The sequence below is a fragment of the Nuphar pumila genome, chromosome 11 (genome assembly GCF_984573655.1).
Source record: "Nuphar pumila chromosome 11, dmNupPumi1.hap1.1, whole genome shotgun sequence".
Classification (NCBI taxonomy): Eukaryota; Viridiplantae; Streptophyta; class Magnoliopsida; order Nymphaeales; family Nymphaeaceae; genus Nuphar; species Nuphar pumila.
In genome coordinates this window covers 103,876,636-103,896,544 of record NC_143259.1, presented here as the reverse complement: position 1 = coordinate 103,896,544, position 19,909 = coordinate 103,876,636, and the positions used below count along the sequence as shown (strand labels likewise).

General features: G+C 39.4%; 1 protein-coding gene across 1 annotated transcript; it reads left to right on the top strand.

Moving 5' to 3' along the window:
- The first annotated feature begins 14,427 nt into the window (after positions 1 to 14,427).
- Positions 14,428 to 19,709, top strand: LOC149822662 (protein argonaute 2-like). The gene is made up of 3 exons (XM_089980337.1): positions 14,428 to 14,986; positions 15,435 to 16,668; positions 17,950 to 19,709. The coding sequence occupies exons 1-3, from the start codon at positions 14,428 to 14,430 to the stop codon at positions 19,385 to 19,387; spliced, it is 3,231 nt and encodes a 1,076-aa protein (XP_089836463.1). The 3' UTR covers positions 19,388 to 19,709.
- The last annotated feature ends 200 nt before the right edge of the window (positions 19,710 to 19,909 follow it).

Sequence of the window (19,909 nt, the reverse complement as noted above, 5' to 3'; positions counted from 1 at the left end):
TGACAAAAATGCCCTTCATTCAAAAAAGAAAAAACAAACAGTTCAAAAAAAGGACAAACATGTCCTCCATCCAGAAAGTTGAGGATGATGTTGACTCTTCAAAGTCTTCTTCTTTTTCTGTTCAAAAAAAGGACAAACATGTCTTCTTCTTTCTCCGTAAAACACTGTAAAACCCTCTCTCTCTCTAGAGAAGAAATCAAGGGAAACAAAGAGTTCTTCCTGGAGAAGGCCATGAACATCAACCCTCTCACTCTCTCTCCCTTCTCTCTCTACTTCTGTGCACATCCAACAGACGATCCTACATTGCTCCATCGTCATCTTCTTCTTCTTCCTTCTTCGTAAAACACTGTAAAACCCTCTCTTTCTCTAGAGAAGAAATCAAGGGAGGTAAAGGGTTCCTCCTGGAGAAAGCCATGAACACCAACCCTCTCACTCTCTCTCCCTTCTCTCTTTACTTATGTGTCTGATTTAGAGTTTTTGCCCTTACAGGAGGGGGGTCCGGGGGCTCCCCCCCCGGATCCAACGAAACGCTATAGTGATTTGCAGAAGACACTATAAATCGCTATAGCGATTTGCGGAAGACACTACAAATCGCAAATCGCTATAGCGATTTGTAGGGTCTTCCGTGAATCGCTATAGCGATTTGTAGATTCTTTCGCATTTCCGCAAATCGCTATAGCGATTTATAGTGTCTTCCGTGAATCGCTATAGTGATTTATAGATTCTTTCGCAAATCGCTATAGCGATTTGTAGTGTTTCCGCAAATCGCTATAGCGATTTGTAATGTTATTCAGTAAGCAAATCGTTGTAAATCGCTACCAGAATTAGGACCAACTTGTCAGGGCCATATCTCCCTAACCAGAGGTCATGTTCCAAATCCGTAAAAAATGGGATCTTCGTTATTGAGTCTAGTTTATTTCTGTAAATTTTCAGCAAATTTTATTGTCATTTCATTCCCCATTTTAACTTCAACGATACATTACAACCACAATCATCAAAAGAAAGATTGCCCAGGCTAAGAGTCACCGTTCTCGCCCTCCTCCTCGACAGCAACCCAGTCGGTGCAGTCACACTAAGGATGGCCAGCAGAAGCTCCACCATGTCGTCTTCCTCTCCCTAGCGAGGAGGTCTCAGCGGAGCCGTCGTTCCGGTGACGGGTGTTCATCTCGTTCCGGTGACGGGTGTTCTACGAAATGTAAATCCCCCCTCCTGTAAGGGCAAAAGGCCATGAACACGCTGGGAGGAGCCCTCAGACCCCCCTTCTGTAAGGGTAAAAGCTCTGAATCAAACTCCATAACTCTTCAAGTTGAATGATGCTACCCACACTGGTGATGCTACCCACGCTGGGAGGAGCCCCCAGACCCTCTTTCTGTGCAGGTCAGTCGGTGCTTGATGGAGCAATGTATGATCTTCTAATGGATGTGCACAGAAGCAGAAATAGAAGGGAGAGAGAGAAAGTAAGAGGGTTGATGTTCATGGCCTCCTCCAGGGGAGATTTCTTTCTCGGATAATCCTGCAGTGCAGAGACTGGGTCTTAAATAATCATCTTCGGGGCACTTAAGTCTTTACAACCACTCCTTTTCAAGAACCGTCATTTTTTTTTGCACCAATGGAGGAGAGGGTACTTAAGTCTTTGCAATCGCATCAAACTCCAACGCTAATTAATGCTGACAAACATGGGGATACGAGACGCACATGCTTACATACGTGGTGCTCTTTGGGACCCCCGATCATGAGATGTAGCTAACTGCCCTGTTCGGGGGGGGGAACATATAATCTGCTTCGCTTCTTGTGGTACCCAAGGCCCTCGACCCTTTAAATACTTTTCTTCCTAGGCCAACATCCCTAGTTGTGAGGAGGTGGTCAGAGGAGCATGAAACACGGATATTCGAGGCTGCCCCATGTTTACAGTAGTGTCCAAGCTTGGGATGGCTCATTGAAAGAATAGAAGAATAGTGTCCCTAACGCCAATTGAAAGAATGAAAGAAGCATATAGTGGGTGATCTGAATAACAGAAAGGAGCAAATCAAGTTTGCCATTGAGGAACTTCAGCCTCGTATCATGGTTGTCCAATGGCTATTGACTGTGAACTCCAGCTTCAGGACGAACTGTCAGATATCTTAAATATCCCCCTCCTTTCCCCATTTCCACTATCTTTCAATCTCCAAGCAGCCATACTACACTTGTGGGCGTTTGATAAAGGTTTTGGGAGGATTTTTTTTGGGTTTCCAAAACCTCTCTACTACACTTGTGGGTTTTTTTGAAGATGCTTTCTTAAGTTTTTTTTCCCAAGAACCTATCTTTCTTAGAATCTTTATTTCAAGATTCACTATTCTTGTTGGAAAGTCCCCTTTCTCATAAGAATCCATTTGATCCAAGCCTAGAAACTCTGCTGGAATCCTTCTTGATCCTAGATGGAACGTGGAAGCACTATTGAAATCACTCCAAGAACGGGTTAGGGTTTTCCCAAAACCCGAGTAAGTTCTCTCTCCAACATCCTCATTTTGTTTTCTCTATATTTTGAATTCTTTTCCATCTTTACATTTTTTTTTAATCTTGCCTGAATATTTGTTTTCTCTAAAGCATAAACATATTTTTCTTGTCTTGGGTTGTGCTTGGGTGGGTCTACCATCCAAACTTACCTCACATGTTCACTAAGCAAAACTTAAAAAAGAACTTTCGAGGGAATGACATGATCGGTACCTAATGGGCAGATTCCTTCTCCTTTTAAAAATGAAAGCGAGTTTACAAAATGTTTAAAAAAAAAATAAAAAATCATTTTCCCTTTTGTTGGTAGATTTTTCCACCAACAATACTAGTATATAAGTCTCACTATATATATATATGTGTGTGTTTTGAAAAAATATAATTGTTTTATATTTTTTCACCTATATATATATAATCTTCTGGATGTGATCTACATATTTGGTTTAGTAAAAAATTGGCCCCTGAATTATGTTTTTCTTATATGCATGTCAATTTTCTTTTAGGGTTAAAAAATCAATAGCATATACTAATTCAAAATTTTAACCCTCAAAATTCATATTTTTATGTTGAAAAGTACAATCGAAGGGTTGATTTCTACTATCTTACGTTGAACACATTGAAATTTAGACAAAATTAAAATTGTGATGTTGAGATCTTGGGCAGGTAATGTTCAGTAGCTACACTACAAGAAATTCCATCATTACTGGCACAAAATTTGTCAGGAAAAACTTTTACTGGCGTTTCGATACGTCAATAAGTATGCCATACTAGGTTTTGTCAGTAAATCCTTTACTGGTGCTACCTTGTAGTGCCAGTAAAGGCATCTCTTTACTGACGCTAATATTGCGTCAATAAAGAGATTTTCCTTTTATTTATTTTCTGCCAGAGAAAAAAACATTTTTTGGCTCAAAAATTGCACCAATGAATATGTTATTTCGGGTGCATTGTTTTCGCCAGTAAATCAAACGTTACTGGCGCAAAAACAATAGCGCCAGTAAATGATTATGTTTAAAAAAAATAAAACAAAGTTTCGACTTTACAAAAAAAAACGCTAAAAATCATCAAGAACAAAAAGAATTCAGAAGAACAAGGCAGTGATGTGCATGGAACTGTAAAACTCATAGTGATTAGCATAACTAACATTCTCTCAAGAAGATTTCTAATTCTATGACTTAACTATTTTGCTGACCAGTGTCCTTGCCTTTTCTGCATGTTTCAGATTATTATGTGCTCCCCTACCAGCACTGTACCCATTTTGATCCTGTTAATGATTTTTCAAGTTACTGATAGAACAACACGGAAGGAATTACATATCTACCAAATGCTCAAACTATTCATGGATCCTTGCACCAACCATTAACAATAAAAAATATCATAATGTAACAGGAACAAAAAACTAAATTATGCCGATTCAGGACAACTCCTAGCATGACAATCTCAAAAAAATAAGACATACTTAACATTCACTACATCAGGAGAGTATAATCAGATAATCGTACCTCTTGGAATTATAAATCATGCCGACAGAACATGTGATTTCTTATAGCTTCACATGTTTCAAAGGACTGCGGACAATTTGACTTGATCTTTTAAAGATATTCAGTATACCAAGATGATGAAGGTGATCAACACTACCTTAATTGAAGTTGGCATTGATTTCTTCCAGTGCCCTGATAAAACCCCACAGAACAAAAATACAGGTATAGTTCAGGTTATGCAAAGGTAGAGCCTAAAAATATGGTCTACTAGCGACCTATAAATTAGTCACATACAAAAAAAACAAAGATAGATTGATTATAAACAAATCGAGCAACCTTGCTGACAGAGATTCTGGAATACTTGGTTCCAAAGATAGATTTAAAGCTATCTCGTTGTCTCCCACCATAGTCATCATTTTGACAATTTCATCATCTGAAATGAATGAAACAAGAAGAGAATGATCAGTTATTTCATTTCTGAACACAGAGCAATTATTGTTATTATTATTGTAGCTTTATGAGACCAAAAACATACAAGAATGCTAAATGCATTTTCATCTCAAGTTGAAGTTAATGTGAAATGCATCAATAGACCGAGATGATACATAGATCTCGAGATATGATACACTCAAGTCGAAGTTAATGTAGAGCCTACCTATTGCACAAAATTTCAATCATTGCAAACTGAAAACTTAAAGTGTCACTAACCAAAATTCAGTACAACTGTTCAGAAGAAGCATATATTCATTTTCAGCCATCTCTAATGTTCCAGCAGATCACCACTCCGCCAAGGTATCGAATGCTAAATGCATTTTCATCTCGAACATCAGTTTCTGAACTACTTATGAAGACCTTACTTTTCCCTTCCTTTCCGGACCTGTTGCCTTGCTGGTTTTTGTTAATTTTTCTTTCAGGTTAAGTAGTCACAGAAGACTTTGAAGCCTGCCTACCCTTTTTCCTACTTTGCTTTGATCTGATTTTTGCCTTTGCAGTAGTACCCTTGCTTTGAGCAGGAGCAGCTTCAAGCTTCAATGGTTTGGTCAACATGCACACAATCAGTTTGCTCATGAAGTGAGAGTGTAGAGATAATGTACGCGATCAATGACTGATCTTTCTTTTCCCAGTTGAGATATTCTGCATTTTTGACATACACAATTGAGATTGCCCCTTTATCATTCTTCTCTTCTCGCACAACGAATTTCAGTGGAGCTGAAGCGGTTCCATCCAGATGACTTAAGAGACCTTGATTCCTTATAAAAGGAATTATCTATCTTTTTCAAATCAAAAAGTTTGAGGTAGTCAATTTTTCAGAAACAAGAGGACTGAGAAAACTCAAAGAGAGACCAGAGTGAGAAGAATGAGAGGAGTCCATAGCTTAAAAGTTAACAAGGTATTCACACAAGAAGCCGGACAAGACTATGATGAGACCTTTAGTCCACTGGTGAGAATGAGAATGATTCAAATCATTCTTTCCTTAGTTGTTGAACATGGATGGACACCGAGTCAGTCTGATGTTAAGAATGCATTTTTGCATGAAGATTTGAAGGAGAAAGTTTACATGAAACAACCACATAGATATTATGAGGAAAATTGTAAGACAAATGTATGCAGACTAAAAATGATTATCTATGGTCTAAAGCAAGCATCTCACTCTTGGTTTGACAGCTTCTCTCTTGAGATTCAGAAGCATGTCTTTGCTCACTCCCTACTAGATCACTCATCGTTCATCTTTAGAGGGCAAAATGTGATCACCTTATTGCTAATTTATGTTGATGACATTGTCATCACAAGAAACTCTGAGGATCATATCAAAGAAGTAAAAAAACTTACTAAGTCAGAGATTCAAAATGAAAGACCTTGGGGCCCTGCGTTATTTTCTTAGAGTTGAAGTTGATAGCCGAGTTGATGGGTTGACTCTTACCCAATACAAGTATATGATGGACGTTCTAACCAAAGCAGGTATGAAGGATTGTAAACCTCTAGGGAATCCAAGAATTCTTCACCAAAAACTGAGTGCCCATGATGGAGACTTGTGTGAGGATCCCACCAGGTACCGCAACCTAATAGAGATGTTACAGTATCTCACATTCACTCGACCTTATATTGTTTATTCAGTCAATTAGGTGTCCCAATTCATGCATGAACCGCGTACTGAGCATATAGAGGTTGTTAAAAGGATACTCAGATATCTAAAAAGCACAGTTGGGGATGGATTGATATACTCTCCAAAACCATCTGGCAAGGACATGCACGAGATTACTGTATATTGTGATGTGGATTGGGCAAGGGATCCAGATAAACGAAGATCTACATCAAGATATTGCGTCTTTATTGAAAGAAACTTAGTATCCTGGAGCAGTAGAAAACGAAAGGCCATTGCTAGATCAAGTACTGAGGCTGAGTACATATCTATGGTTGCCGCTACTGCTGAAGTCACATGGGTCCAACATTTGCTAACTGAAGTGGGAGAAGTGATATCTTGGTCTATCTTGTTGTGCGACAATCAAAGTGCTTTCAACATGTCATTCAATCCGATTCATCACATTCGTGCCAAGCACATTGAGATAGATCAACATTTTGTGAGACAAAAGGTTGAAGAAAATGAGACCGAGCTCAAATTTGTTAACACTGAAAAACAAGTTGCAGACATATTCACAAAAGGCTACTAAGGATTATTTTTGGACACTTAAAGGCAAGTTGTTCATGGTTCAAAACCATGATCAACTTGAGGAGGGGTGAATAAGTCTATTTGTTTGTGTATTCTTTACTTTGTTATTTTGTATTTCGGGTTTGGATAATATATCAGACCCGACCCATACTGTAAACGAAGGATATATACACACGTTTTAGGTCACGATTTCATTATTGAAAATCGTGACAACTGCAACTCCTCCTTTCTCTTTCATCTCGCTTTTCACGTGTGACAAATCCTAGTGAAATCTATTAGTGAATACATGAAATTTACAATTGGTTGAGTTATTCATATCCAAATCCAGGAAGCTTCAATAGTTTGGTCAACATGCACACATCTCTTTGGATATTTATTCATATCCAAATCCATCTCTCAAAATAATTCAGGCTACAACACAATAAAAGGTCTACTAGACCTGTTTGCATCTCTCAAAAAACTGAATCTAACAGGAAAGGAGTCTACTTGCCAATGGCAAGTCAACAGCCAAACTGATTTTGAGTTAAAAGGCACTAAGTCCACTGAACTAATGCTAAAAGGCCTGACTGATAAAACTGTTTAGCAAGAAATCTACCTTGAGGAACAAGTTTATAGAAAGACCACTAATTCAACTGAAATAAGATCAAAAATCTATATCGGGACTACAAGCAATGAGAACAAAACACAGTTAGGAAACTAGACAAAAAAACACTTAAAACACCCTAACAAGTTCATATTGGGACTAAGCATGCAATGAGAACCAGCTTGTTGACATTGGTTAAATTAGAACTAACTCTTCTTAAGAGATGCAGTTCCAAACACCCTAAATTTGGGGACTCGGTGAACTTAGATCAAGTCATATTAGTATCTTAATTGCTTCAACTACTGATTACAACCATAAGTTACCTGCTCAAGGCTTCCATAATCCGTAGTTTTTTGCTGGAGTTCAAAGAAGTACAGATATAACTCAAATGTCATGGCATAAGATTTCATCCATCACTTTTATTCACAAAAGATGTCACCTGGTAACCCAAACTAATCACATACTTATCAGATTGCTTGTCTGCTCTTATGTCGGTTCGATGCTTTGTCAAATTGTAGTGTTATGTTCAGATCAGGTTATAGTACAACAAATTACAACCTACCTATTAAACAAGGGCTGGGACATTGCAACTTAATAATATAACTGAATTGCCACAAATAAATGCAATTAATAACCACCCATACTAACTTAGGTACCGATTAAATCTTTCCTAATCTGACATTAATTTGAGCTACAATTGCTGTATGGATTACAAACGCATGGTGGTGGATGACCCTTCCTTGAACTGACAGGATTCTTAGAACTGGATTTTCTAACACATCCACAAAGAAATGAATGAGTCTTAATTACAGAAAATACAAAAAAAATTGCTAGCGATTTACAAAGAAAATAGATTGACAATGATTCTGGTGAAGAAAAACCCTACAAAGATTATTGATTATGGTTTCTCCCCAAAGACAGAGGGGGCGAAGGGCGACACACAGAGAGAGAGAGAGAGACGGGGATGAGGGCCGCATCTCTCGAACCTTCATTTTATTGTATTTTTTAAATATCAATTTACTGGCGCAATTTTGTTTTGTACCAGTAAAAATGTTTACTTCACTGGCGCGACTATTTATCATGCCAGTAAACGTATTACACAATATATCTCCCAGTATAACGTACCTCTTTACTGATGGAGCTTGTTGCGCGCCAGTAAAATGGTAATTTCTTGTTGTGCTAAATTAACACCATGGCCAGCGAAAGAATTATTTTATGACACAAAATATAGATTATTATGGGTCATACTGGGTATTCAAATATTCAATGTAAAGGGAACTTGTTTAAAGTTGCTTATAAGCAGAAGAGGTCCAGTCACTGGAATGAGATGGGCCCAGAAAGGAGGAGTTTCATTTATAATTCAAAAAGGATTCATGTATAATATTTATTCTTCAAATGAATTGTTCCATTTGCATATTTCGCACACTCCAATTATTGAATTGATGATTCAATCAATCTTTCTTAAGTGAAAGAGAGTATATCTTGATTGGAGGAGATGCAGTGCTACTTGTTACTTGTTAGACATAACGGGTCATATGATATACTCTCTTTCACTTAAGAAAACAAGGTTAAGTATTGCAAATTACTTTGATGTGGAAACATGATAATGGGCTTATTGTCATGATATTTCTATTTATTATACTTTGTCCATAGATTGGAAGCCTCTTGTAGGAAGATAAAATGATAAAAGGAAATTTATTACGAATGGAGCGGATCTTTGAATGATAAACATGTATCTAAAGGATTCACTAGAAAAAATTCCAGAGGATCAGATTTGGTCAAAAAACCTAACCTATGAGTTTCAACTAGGGGGTTTGGAACCCATGAGGGCGTATACATATATTGTTTTATTTAACAATAAACTGGTTATGTTGACATTAACAATATTCATATGATTAAAATAACCAAAGTAAAAGTAATGACATTTAAAAAAATATATTGCTACTTTTGATGGTGCAACAAATCTTTTTTATTGTTTTGAAAGAAATAAAAAGTCAATCACATCACTCAAAAAGTAACAAAACATATTTTCAAAATCTAAAGTTGAAAAGAAAAAGTCTTGTTTTGGAATCACTTATTTTTGAATCATTAGGTTTAGACATTACTTCGGTGATCTTTAATTTTTTGGCTCTATTTAATACTTTGTTGGAACCTAAATTTACTTAAGTCAATTGGGTTTTGTTCCTTGAGCAATATGTAAGTAGGACTACCTACACTAGACTTTCATAGCCAACTTGTCCCATTGTGCTCTGCAAGTCTTTGAAAGATCAAAGGTATTGAATTGATGCAATTATTTAGGTGACTCGGTCAAGGCTTGGTCCACTTTGAAAGTTGCTAACATTTTATTGATTTTAGTCTCAAGTAGTTTGGACTTGCTACCATAACCTTTGGGCCCAATCCAAATAAATAATAGATTCTGTTTTTTATGGGCTCCTTTGGCACTAAGCAAAAGAAATAATGAAGTCATGCAATTATAATACAGATATAATAGACTTCAAAAAGTGGGAGGAGAATTCCTATAACTTTTAGGGAAACTAATAAAAAAGAAAAGAATGAAACTGCTTGGATGGATGGACTTAATTAATTATATAGTGAAGAGGAAAAGAAAGCGATTGTAAGTACGACAGGCATAACACTAGGTCTCTGATCGCAAGAGTGATTCTGGGTCCACATAGAAAAAAAAAAGTTCTTATGAAAAAGTTGAGAGAGAGATGTCATTCTCCTAGATTCTCTACATTAGTGGGACTTAACTCTTTTTCTAAATTGTAATTGGTTGTATTTTTCTCACTCAAAGTTGGATTGAATGGTGGCATGAACTGAAAGAGTATGCCCAGGTTTGTGATCAAGGATGTTGATGGGTTGGCGTTTACCTGACCCAACTCGGGTCTGATAATGAGGACACGGACCCAGTCACATGGGATTGATAAACTTTATTAGGCCAGGTCGGTTGAGCCTAGTACGGTCTTGACTTGACCTGATTTCGATATGTCCAAAATGATCTTACCCAGTCAGGCTACTTTTGGACAGATATGGTTGGTTCATACCCTTCATATCTCTCTCTCAAACTTTCGTATCATTCTCTTTGCTTTCCTTGTTAGTTTTTTATATCAATTGCCTTTCCATTCCCCTTTCCACATCTCTCTCTCTCTCTCTCTCTCCTAAACCAGGGTAGTTTTTTTTTTTTTTGTTGGGACCCAATTGAGAGCCAATGAGTAGGGATGGCAATGGATTGAGGCAGGTGCAGGGGACAAGGTCTTCATCCCCACAATATCAAAATATTGACATCCATCCCTGTGATGAAGGAGACTTTGAACCTCTACCCCTGTTCCATCTCAAATTTATCATCCCCGCCCTTACCCTCATCCTGTTCCCATTCTCGTTCTCGCATCTCACCAAATTTACCGTCTTCGTCTTATATTATTGCGTTAAGGAGAAAAGTAGAGGTCGAACCACTGAAAGGGTCGAATTGTCACGCAAAGCGATATAGAGCTTTGAGAGGAGTCTGAAAGGGTCGACGTCCGAAAGAAAAGAAAAAATAATCATTTTAGGCTTTAGGGTTAGAAATTCAATATTAAGAATATATATATATATAAGATTGTTGAAAAAAAATCTCTCTATTAAAAATATATGAAAAAATTTCAAATACCCCTCCAAATGTTTCGGCCTAATTCATTAGCATACCAAACTTTTTAGACTTTACAAAGTATTACTTATGATGATACTTGAAATGTTGATCTTCCTAAGGTGAATCACAACTAACCACTATACCATATGTTTTGAAAAACAATTATATATTTAGATTGTGATAAATATTGAATACAAACTAAATGCATTTTCATTTGACCAAAAAGCCGATGTGGTTATATATAGTTGACAAAATTTTTACTAATTCAAGAATCAAGATTAATTAACTATTACTATAATAGTAACTATGTGAGTTTTAAGGTTTTTATTTAAATCTGACAACTTGATCTACTTAATTTGGAGTCTATATAGATTTGGAAAAAGTGGTAGTTGCATAATACTTTTTGAGCCTATCACGTGCCTATCACCACTAAATAAGGGTTTTGGGTTGTTTTTTTAAAATCTAACATTGCAAATGTGTTTGGCATGGTTGATTTGCTAGAAAATGACACTTGGATCATGTTTTTTGATAAAAACATGAATTTTTAAGCATTAATTACTTTTGAAAATTGTAGATCATTGATTTTTGAATCTTATAAAAAGGTAACTATGTGTCATAATGAGAAGATTCAAGAGTCTATTTTATAAAACTAAGCATGTAGATCACATTTGTATGATCCGATTTTAATAAATCGAGTAAATTGGCTTATCACAATCTATATATATACTTTTTTTTCAGAAAATAATCAACAACAAGCTTTGCGGTGGAGTGGTTAGAGTTGTTGTTTATGTTAGGGAGGTCAACTGTTTAAGTATCGTTTTGGTAAATACATTCAATTGACAACCCTAAATATTTTATTTTTCTAGTTACAAATGAGTTAGGATAACCCAAGAACAACCCATCCTTAGTATACAACAGGGATCATTTAATTAACTCAAGTAAAAACTTTGGTGAACATTTGCAAAATCTGAAACATTTTGTGTTAATGAATTAAGCTAAAACTTCTGAGGAGTATTCCAAAATTTCTCAATATATATATATATATATATATAATTTTATGAAATAACTAAAAGTATTTTAGTTATTTTACTAACGAAGATAGGGAATGAGATAAGGCCAAGCGGGGCAGAAGGTGTAAGTTCATTCCTGAGTTTTTATTTTCACCTTGATTCTCAGTTCATTCTCCTTTTTATTTTCACCTTCATCCCAAAATTCATTCTCCGTTTCATGCCCTCCTCTGCCCCTTTCAAACGGTTCCTGCTTTCCCGAGACCAAGGAATCTGTTAAAAATGTATGGTTCGAAAGTGTACGAAAAGTTAACGACTGGTGACTCCCCAACTTGGTCCCTCTTCTCTCTGAGTAACTTCTTGCCTTTCTCTCTCTCACTTTCAGTTTTCCCACGACCTTTCCAGTTACCTTCTCACGTACCCTCTACCTTAACCGCAAAATATGCTCATGGTTCCCTTTCTCTTTCTCATTTTATTTTCTTTCTCTTTCTCATTCAACTTAGAAACCATAATGGCCTCGTTTGATTGGACTTGACTTCAGCCAAGTTGATGTAACATAGAAGGCTCAAGCAACATATTTTGAGAAAAGATTCACGGGAGAAATGACCTAAGTGGCTCATGGTCAAGCAACTTAGTTGCAGTATGGTATGTTGACCCCCAAGATGATTGTTAGCTACATTGCGTGTTCGGTGGGGGGGGGGGGGTCTCAATGAGAGTCACGTATGTAAGCACATGAGACCCATATCTCCATGTTTGCTAGCATCAGTTAGCGTCGGAGTCTGTTGCGGTTGCAAAGACTTAAGTACCCTTTCTTGCTATTTTCGCCATAAAATGACAGTTCGAGAAAATAACAAAAATGTTTTTCGTTTAAAAAAAAAGAAATGACAGTTCGAAAAGAGAACAAAAATAGCCTATATTCAGAAAGTCGAGGATGATGTTAACTCTTCAAAGTCCAAACAACGAAACAAAAACGCTCTTTCTTTCTTTTCCGTTTGAACTTTTTGTCATCATCATCTTCTTCTTCCTTCTCCGTGAAACACTGTATTAAGGGAGACAAAGAGTCGACGATCCGATAGTGATCATCGTCCTCTTTCTGCTAGCAGTGGCCAAAATGTTGCCCTCGTCCAACAGACAACCGATTATGGCGGCCCCTCCATCGCCTTCGAGGAATACCTACAATGGAATCTTTCTCCAGTACACCTAGAACAGTCTTTCAAAGTACAATCCGTCTATCCCTACGTCGACAATACTTCCTATTAGGGCTATGCCTTACAGGCCACCCTGACGTTGCTCAACACTGGCGTTCACACCTTCAAGTATTGATGGGCATTCGTCGGGTTCTGGCACCGCGAGGTCCTCATCTCGACCTCCGGTTCCGTGCTCTCCAACATGACCTGCCTCCCCACCAAATCAATGGCAAATCGCTATGCGATTTTCGTAAATCGCTAAATTCGGTAGCGATTTACGAAAATCGTGTAGCAAAAAAAAATGAAAAATCGCTAAATTGAGTAGCGATTTACGAAAATCGTGTAGCAAAAAAAATGAAAAATAGCTAAATCGAGTAGTGATTTACGAAAATCGCGTAGCAAAAAAAAATAGAAAATCACTGGAAAGGTTATTACGAAAACCACGAGCCAGAAACAACCGAAGGAAATATATGAGTGTCACGATCAAACAAAACGCTTTATTTCTCTTTTTTGACAGTTACAAGAGGGGGAAAAAATAATTTATACAAGGCCCAAAAAAAAATTTGTTCTAAGGGGCGCTGCCCCTCAGAGACCCCCGTCAAGGGCGGCTCCCCTGGATCCCCGCTCGCTGACCGCGCAGCATGACCCACGCTAGGGGGAGCCCCCGAACCCTCCTCCTGTAAGAGCAAAAACTCTGAATGAGGCTCCACAACTCATCAAGTTGAACCATGCTACAATGTATAATCGTCCGCTGGATATGCAGAGAGGCAGTGTTGAGATCAGTCGTCTGCTGGATGTGTATAGAGGCAGAAAGAGAAGGAAAAAAGTGAGAGAGGGTGATTGTTCATGGCCTTCTTCAGAAGAGATTCCTTTCTCGGATAATCCTACAGTATAGGAACTGAGTCTTAAATAACCATTTTCGAAATACTTAAGTTTTTACAACCCTTTTTTTTTTAGAATCATCGTTTTATGGCATCAATGGAGAAAAAAATACTTAAGTCTTTGCAATAACACGCTAACTAATGCAAGGATACGAGTTGCACGTGCCTAGGTAAGTAGCGCTCATTGAGACCCCCAAACACCCAATGTAGCTAACGACCGTCTTAAGGAGAAGATATACCCTACTTCGTTAAAAAACAAACTTGGGTGCGTCCAAACTGCAAACTTAGTGAAAGTTGTTGGTTTTTTTGTAATATTATTTTATTTTTAATTGGTTGTCATTAGTATTGAACCCAAACCACAAGGACAATTTGGTTTAATTAATTAGATAGACGTGAGTAGTTGGACTTGTACCAAGCGGTTACCGCGTAAAATGATTGCTATTTAACGCCTCCTCACTCGTTTGCTTCCTCCCCTCGTCGCATTCCAGAGAGAGGAGGGAGAGAAAGAGAGATGGAGGGTCAGTCAAGGGGAAGGGGAAGGGGAAGAGGAGGAAGTGGTGGAGATTTCAATGGTGGTAGAGGAGGAAGAGGTGGAGACTTCAGTGGTGGAAGAGGAGGAGGGGATTCTGGTAGTGGGGTATGGGGAAGAGGTGCGGGTTTCATTGGTGGAAGAGGAGGAGGGAATTCTGGTAGTGGGGTATGGGGAAGAGGTGCGGGTTTCATTGGTGGAAGAGGAGGAGGGTATTCTGGTAGTGGGGCATGGGGAAGAGGTGGAGATTTCTTTGGTGAAAGTGGAGGAGGGAACTCTGGTGGTGGGGCATGGGCAAGAGGTGGAGATTTCATTGGTGGAAGTGGACGTGGAGGAGGTGGTAACTCTGGTGGTGGGGCATGGGGAAGAGGTGGCGATTTCATTGGTGGAAGAGGAGGAGAAGGACGCTCCAGTGGTGGAGCATGGGTAAGAGGAGGAGGAATAAGAGGATGGGTTCCTCAGGAGGCTCCCAACATTCAAAGAGATCCCCCATCAAATGCCGTCCTTGATCGAGGAGTACCACCACCCACTTACACCCCTGGTCTCTCTCTCTCTCTCTCTCATGGGTGATGGCATGCTGCCCACAACTTGGAGTGTCCTGGGAACTGTCAATGGTAACTCCCCACAAATTTTGCCTTCGATTATGTTTTGTGGGGAGGTAAACCATTGACTCTTGTGGCAAAGAAGAGCCCTTATAAGAGCAAGAAATCCAAACCCCCAATTAACCAATTGGGGATTGCATACATGATACATCCCATCTGTTTATGCAAGTAAACCTTGGAAGCCTTTAGTTGCCCTTCATCTGAATAATGGTTGATGACCAACCTGACGTTGATAGTTATGTAACCAACCACCCTGTTCTTCTCTGTTTCTATCTCACTTCCTTGGCACTAACTTGCACTTCTTATTGAATATTAATCAAATAGTTAGTTCCCCACTTACAAACTAATCAATTACCAATAGATTGAAGGGTTTCCTCTCTTTTGCAGAGCCCCCAACTTCTCAATTGCCGACCTTGCAGTTATCTGAACAAACCACCGGGGTTTCAAACCGAAAGCCAGTGGATAGGCCGGACTCTGGTGGAACTGCCGGTTCGCGAGAGATACGGCTCTTTGCCAATCACTTCCTGGTCAAGTTTGATCCCAGACGTACTATCTATCAATATGATGTCACTATAGCCCCTGTAAAGGAGAATGCAGGGGAAGGATCATCAAGCTCGGCATCAAATACCGACCTTAAGGCCAGGGTTAGCAAATCTGATGCCCGCCTGATCGCAAAGAAGGTTTTTTCGGACAATCCGCAACTTTTTTCGACTATAAAAGTTGGTTATGACGGCGAGAAGAGCATGTACACTGTAAATCAATTGCAGGAAGGCTCGTACACTGTTAAGGTATCAAAGGGAGAAGACAGTCATATCCGCGAGTACAAATGCACCTTAAAATTAGCAGCCAAGATCGATCTCTTCCACCTCCACAACTACTTAGCAAAATCGACAGTAACCACGATCGAGAACGTGATTCACGCGCTCGAAGTGGTTATGAAGGAGTACCCTGCAAATTGCCGGATAGCTCATGGCCGGAACTTCTACTCTGTGAACCAAGTTGTTGATCTGGGGTTTGGGGTTGCAGCATTGCAGGGGTTCTTTCAGAGCCTCCGACCGACCGTCCAAGGCCTAGCTCTCAATGTAGATCTCTCGGCGATGGCATTCTACAAGAGCATTCCTGTTCTAATGTTCCTTGTGGAGCATGCAGGCTTGAAAATCCATAATACAAATGCTGGCATGGATGGCAGGGAAAGAAAGACATGGGAACTAATGCTGAAAAGGCTGAAGGTGAGAATTACTCATAGGAAGACTACAGAGGTCTTCACCATTTTTGGGTTATCAAAGAAGTCAGCTAGGGAGGAAACATTTGAGCTCATGGATAAGAGAGGCAAATCTAGCAGGAAGAGGACCGCCACCAAGATGACGACAATAGAGAAGTATTTCCTAGATCAGTATAAGAAGCAGTTGGAGTACTGGTACCTCCCTTGTTTGAATTTGAGCAAGAAGTCTCCTAACTATGTGCCTATGGAGTTCTGTGAGTTGGCAGAGGGACAGAGGGTTTCAATGGAGAATTTGCCAACGGATGCTCTCAAGGCGCTGAGAGGTCTGACAAACATAGCTCCCTGGGAAAGACGCAGGTCCATCGAGCAAATCGTTCAGGCACGAGATGGGCCATGGGGGTAAACTTTCTAACTTACACTCTTTGATGCAACTATGTGTTTCTCTAAGTTCACTCTTCCATGCAACTATGTGTGTTCTCTATTATCTATCTGTCGTGCAATTATGTGGGTTCTGCTCAAGCCACTTGCTTAACAAACACACCTTAATACCAATTCATGATGACACATAAACATCTATATGACCAGGTTGTCCAGTCAATAGGCTTGGAGTAAGCTTCTGGCTTTGGGCACAAGCATGAGGCTTAGACCTGGTTATTGGTCTTTCCTCATGCCCCAATTGGACTTGCCTCATGCTTAGCAGATGCCTTAAAACTTTAGAAAATGGAGATTTCACCAGGTCTGGTTGTTGCTATCTGTACACAGACCTGGACCTCAAATACCATCCCGTCTTGGGTCAGACTTGTTGACAGGACTACTGACTACTTTTGTCTCATACATGGACGACCCAAATCAGTGTAGCCTCATGAGCCCCATCTAGCTCCAATTCGACAGAAAATGAGATCTGATGAGTAGTCTGCAAACCTCAATCTGGTGCCTAACTCAAAATGATGATCTGATTCAGACTTTGTTACATATAAAAGAATATGATCTAAGGGTCCATTCCTACTATTTTGGCCTTGCTGAACACATCTATGGGGTTAGATTTGCTCAATACCTCCTCCTCATATGAGTTCCAACTAGGGGATTCCTTACCTACGAGGGTAGCAAATGCTTTCCCTATATATTGAACAACAGTGAGACTTGAGAACTACATTGCAAACCATATTCCAACAATATTGTAAACTTTTCAAATATGATCAGATGTGGATAGTACAGAATCCTAGATGATTGGGCACAACCTGATTTTATGGAAAGTTGATCCAATCTGTTATTTGCCTTTATGCTATATATGTTTAGTTGATTTCCAAAGGTAATTAGATTCATAGAGGCCCAATAAACAAGATTGATTCTTTGTTTGTTGATTAATGATAGTCCCAGAAATCCTCGTCTCGCCAGTTCATTATGGTTCCTAGCATATGGTTAATGTATCAAATGTATATACACAAGCAAAGAATTAATATGGATCAAGTGGCCCAGATTCTTTTCAATAGCTCATTTTCGATCTATGATTCTCTGAGCCGCCCCAGCCTCATGATAATCACTTGAAAATGCTGGCTTTTTCATCATATAAATAGTTAGTAGACACACTATGCAATGTGGAGTACCTGACATAGTATTTTTAGTGTTTAATAGAAAACTATCAAGTTCATTTAGTCGATCCATCACTTTTCTGTTTTGCAGAGGAGAAGTGACCCAACACTTTGGCTTAACAGGTAGCACAAAGCTAACAGAGGTCCAAGGCCGGGTTCTCAACCCCCCTGACTTGAAGGCTGGGCCTCGAGATAAAAGGGTGAACTTGGATGCAAACTGTCAGTGGAACCTATTACATTATCATCTATATGATCCCAAGCCGATAAACTGCTGGGCTATAGTCAGCTTCGTGCCACCAAACCAGACCAGAAACACCAGAGAGATATCTCAATTTGCTCAAGCATTTGTGGGTAGATGCCATGAAATAGGTGTCAACATTGCACCAAATCCAGTGGACCTTCGGTGTGTAGACATAAATTTGTTATCTGACCAGGTCCAACTTCCAAGGCTTCTCACTGAAATTGCAGCAACTGCAGCTACTAAGTCTGGTAACCGGTTGCAGGTTTTGATTTGTCCCATAGCCTATAAGCACTCGGGCTACAAAATTCTTAAACTCATCAGTGAGACTGATGTTGGTATTATGACCCAGTGTTGCCTTAGGAAAAACATTGAAAGGCCAAACTCACAGTACCTTGCAAACCTTGCTCTCAAGATCAATGCCAAAATTGGTGGTAGCAATGTGGCCCTCTGCAATATTCCAAGGCCACTGTGTCTTGGCAAAGGAGATGTACATGTCATGTTCATGGGTGCAGATGTCAACCATCCAAGCCCCGGTGACAGGGTCAGCCCTTCCATTGCTGCGGTTGTGGCCACCATGAATTGGCCGACAGCTAACATCTATGAGGCCAAGATGAGATCTCAAGATAACCGGAAAGAAAAGATTGTGAATCTTGGTGAGATGTGCATAGAGCTTGTTCAGATGTACCGTCAGAAAAATGGAAAATTTCCAGAAAAGATTGTGTTTTCCAGAGACGGCGTCAGCGAGGGACAATTCAACATGGTGCGCAATGAGGAGTTGGATGCAATCAAGCAGGCATTTTCAAGTATTGGGCATAATCCTTGTATCACTCTTCTTGTTGCGCAGAAACGGCACCGCACACGGCTTTTTCCTGCAGATCGTCAGGGCGCAACAAAGCAAGGAAATGTTCCTCCAGGGACCATTGTTGACAGAAAGATTGTTCATGTGAGGGAGTTTGATTTCTTCCTTTGCAGCCACTATGGGCTGCTAGGTACAAGCAAGCCTACACTTTACCATGTGCTGTGGGACGAAAACAAATTCTCTTCTGACGAGTTGCAGGAACTGGTCTACAATCTGTGCTTCACATTTGCTAGGTGCACAAAACCAGTTTCATTGGTACCACCAGTTTACTATGCGGATCTAGTGGCATACAGAGGCCGGCTATACTATGACGGTTGGCTGGAAGCCCATTCGTCGTCATCATCTTCTTCTTCTTCATCTTTTGGTTATAACCATGAGATGTTCCCCAAGCTGCACAACAACGTAATACATAACATGTTCTTCGGGTGATATAGGAGTTGCATTCCAAGTTTACTTCCTAGTATCAGGTTATCCTTTTAACTGCAGCAGATGATCTCACTCTTTGTCACAGTTGTCATTTTCTTATACTAGCTAATAGTATACGTTTTCTTATACCGCAATGTTTTGTAGGTCATGGTTACTTTTGCTTGTGTAATTGGGAAAGTCCAAGCTAGTCACTTGTACATGTCATTTTGTATAAAGCAAGGTGCTGTAGACAGTGACTCTGGACTTTTTTCCTAATCTATTGTTTTTTGGAGAATTTAAGACTGGTGTGATGTAAATTTTAGTGGACTGTTTTTCCTTTTTCTGTTAGACTTTGCTTAGAAACTTCATGCATCAATGTTTTTTCTTGTTCTTGCAAACTAATTCAAGCCATAGATCATGTTTCTTTCATGTGAGTTTGTGTCACATAAGGTAGTTCCACGCAGAAGATCAAGCAGAACCACCTTCCATGGGTTAAGAATCGGAATCCCTGAACCATGGGAAGCTTTACCCTGGAAAATTGTGGGA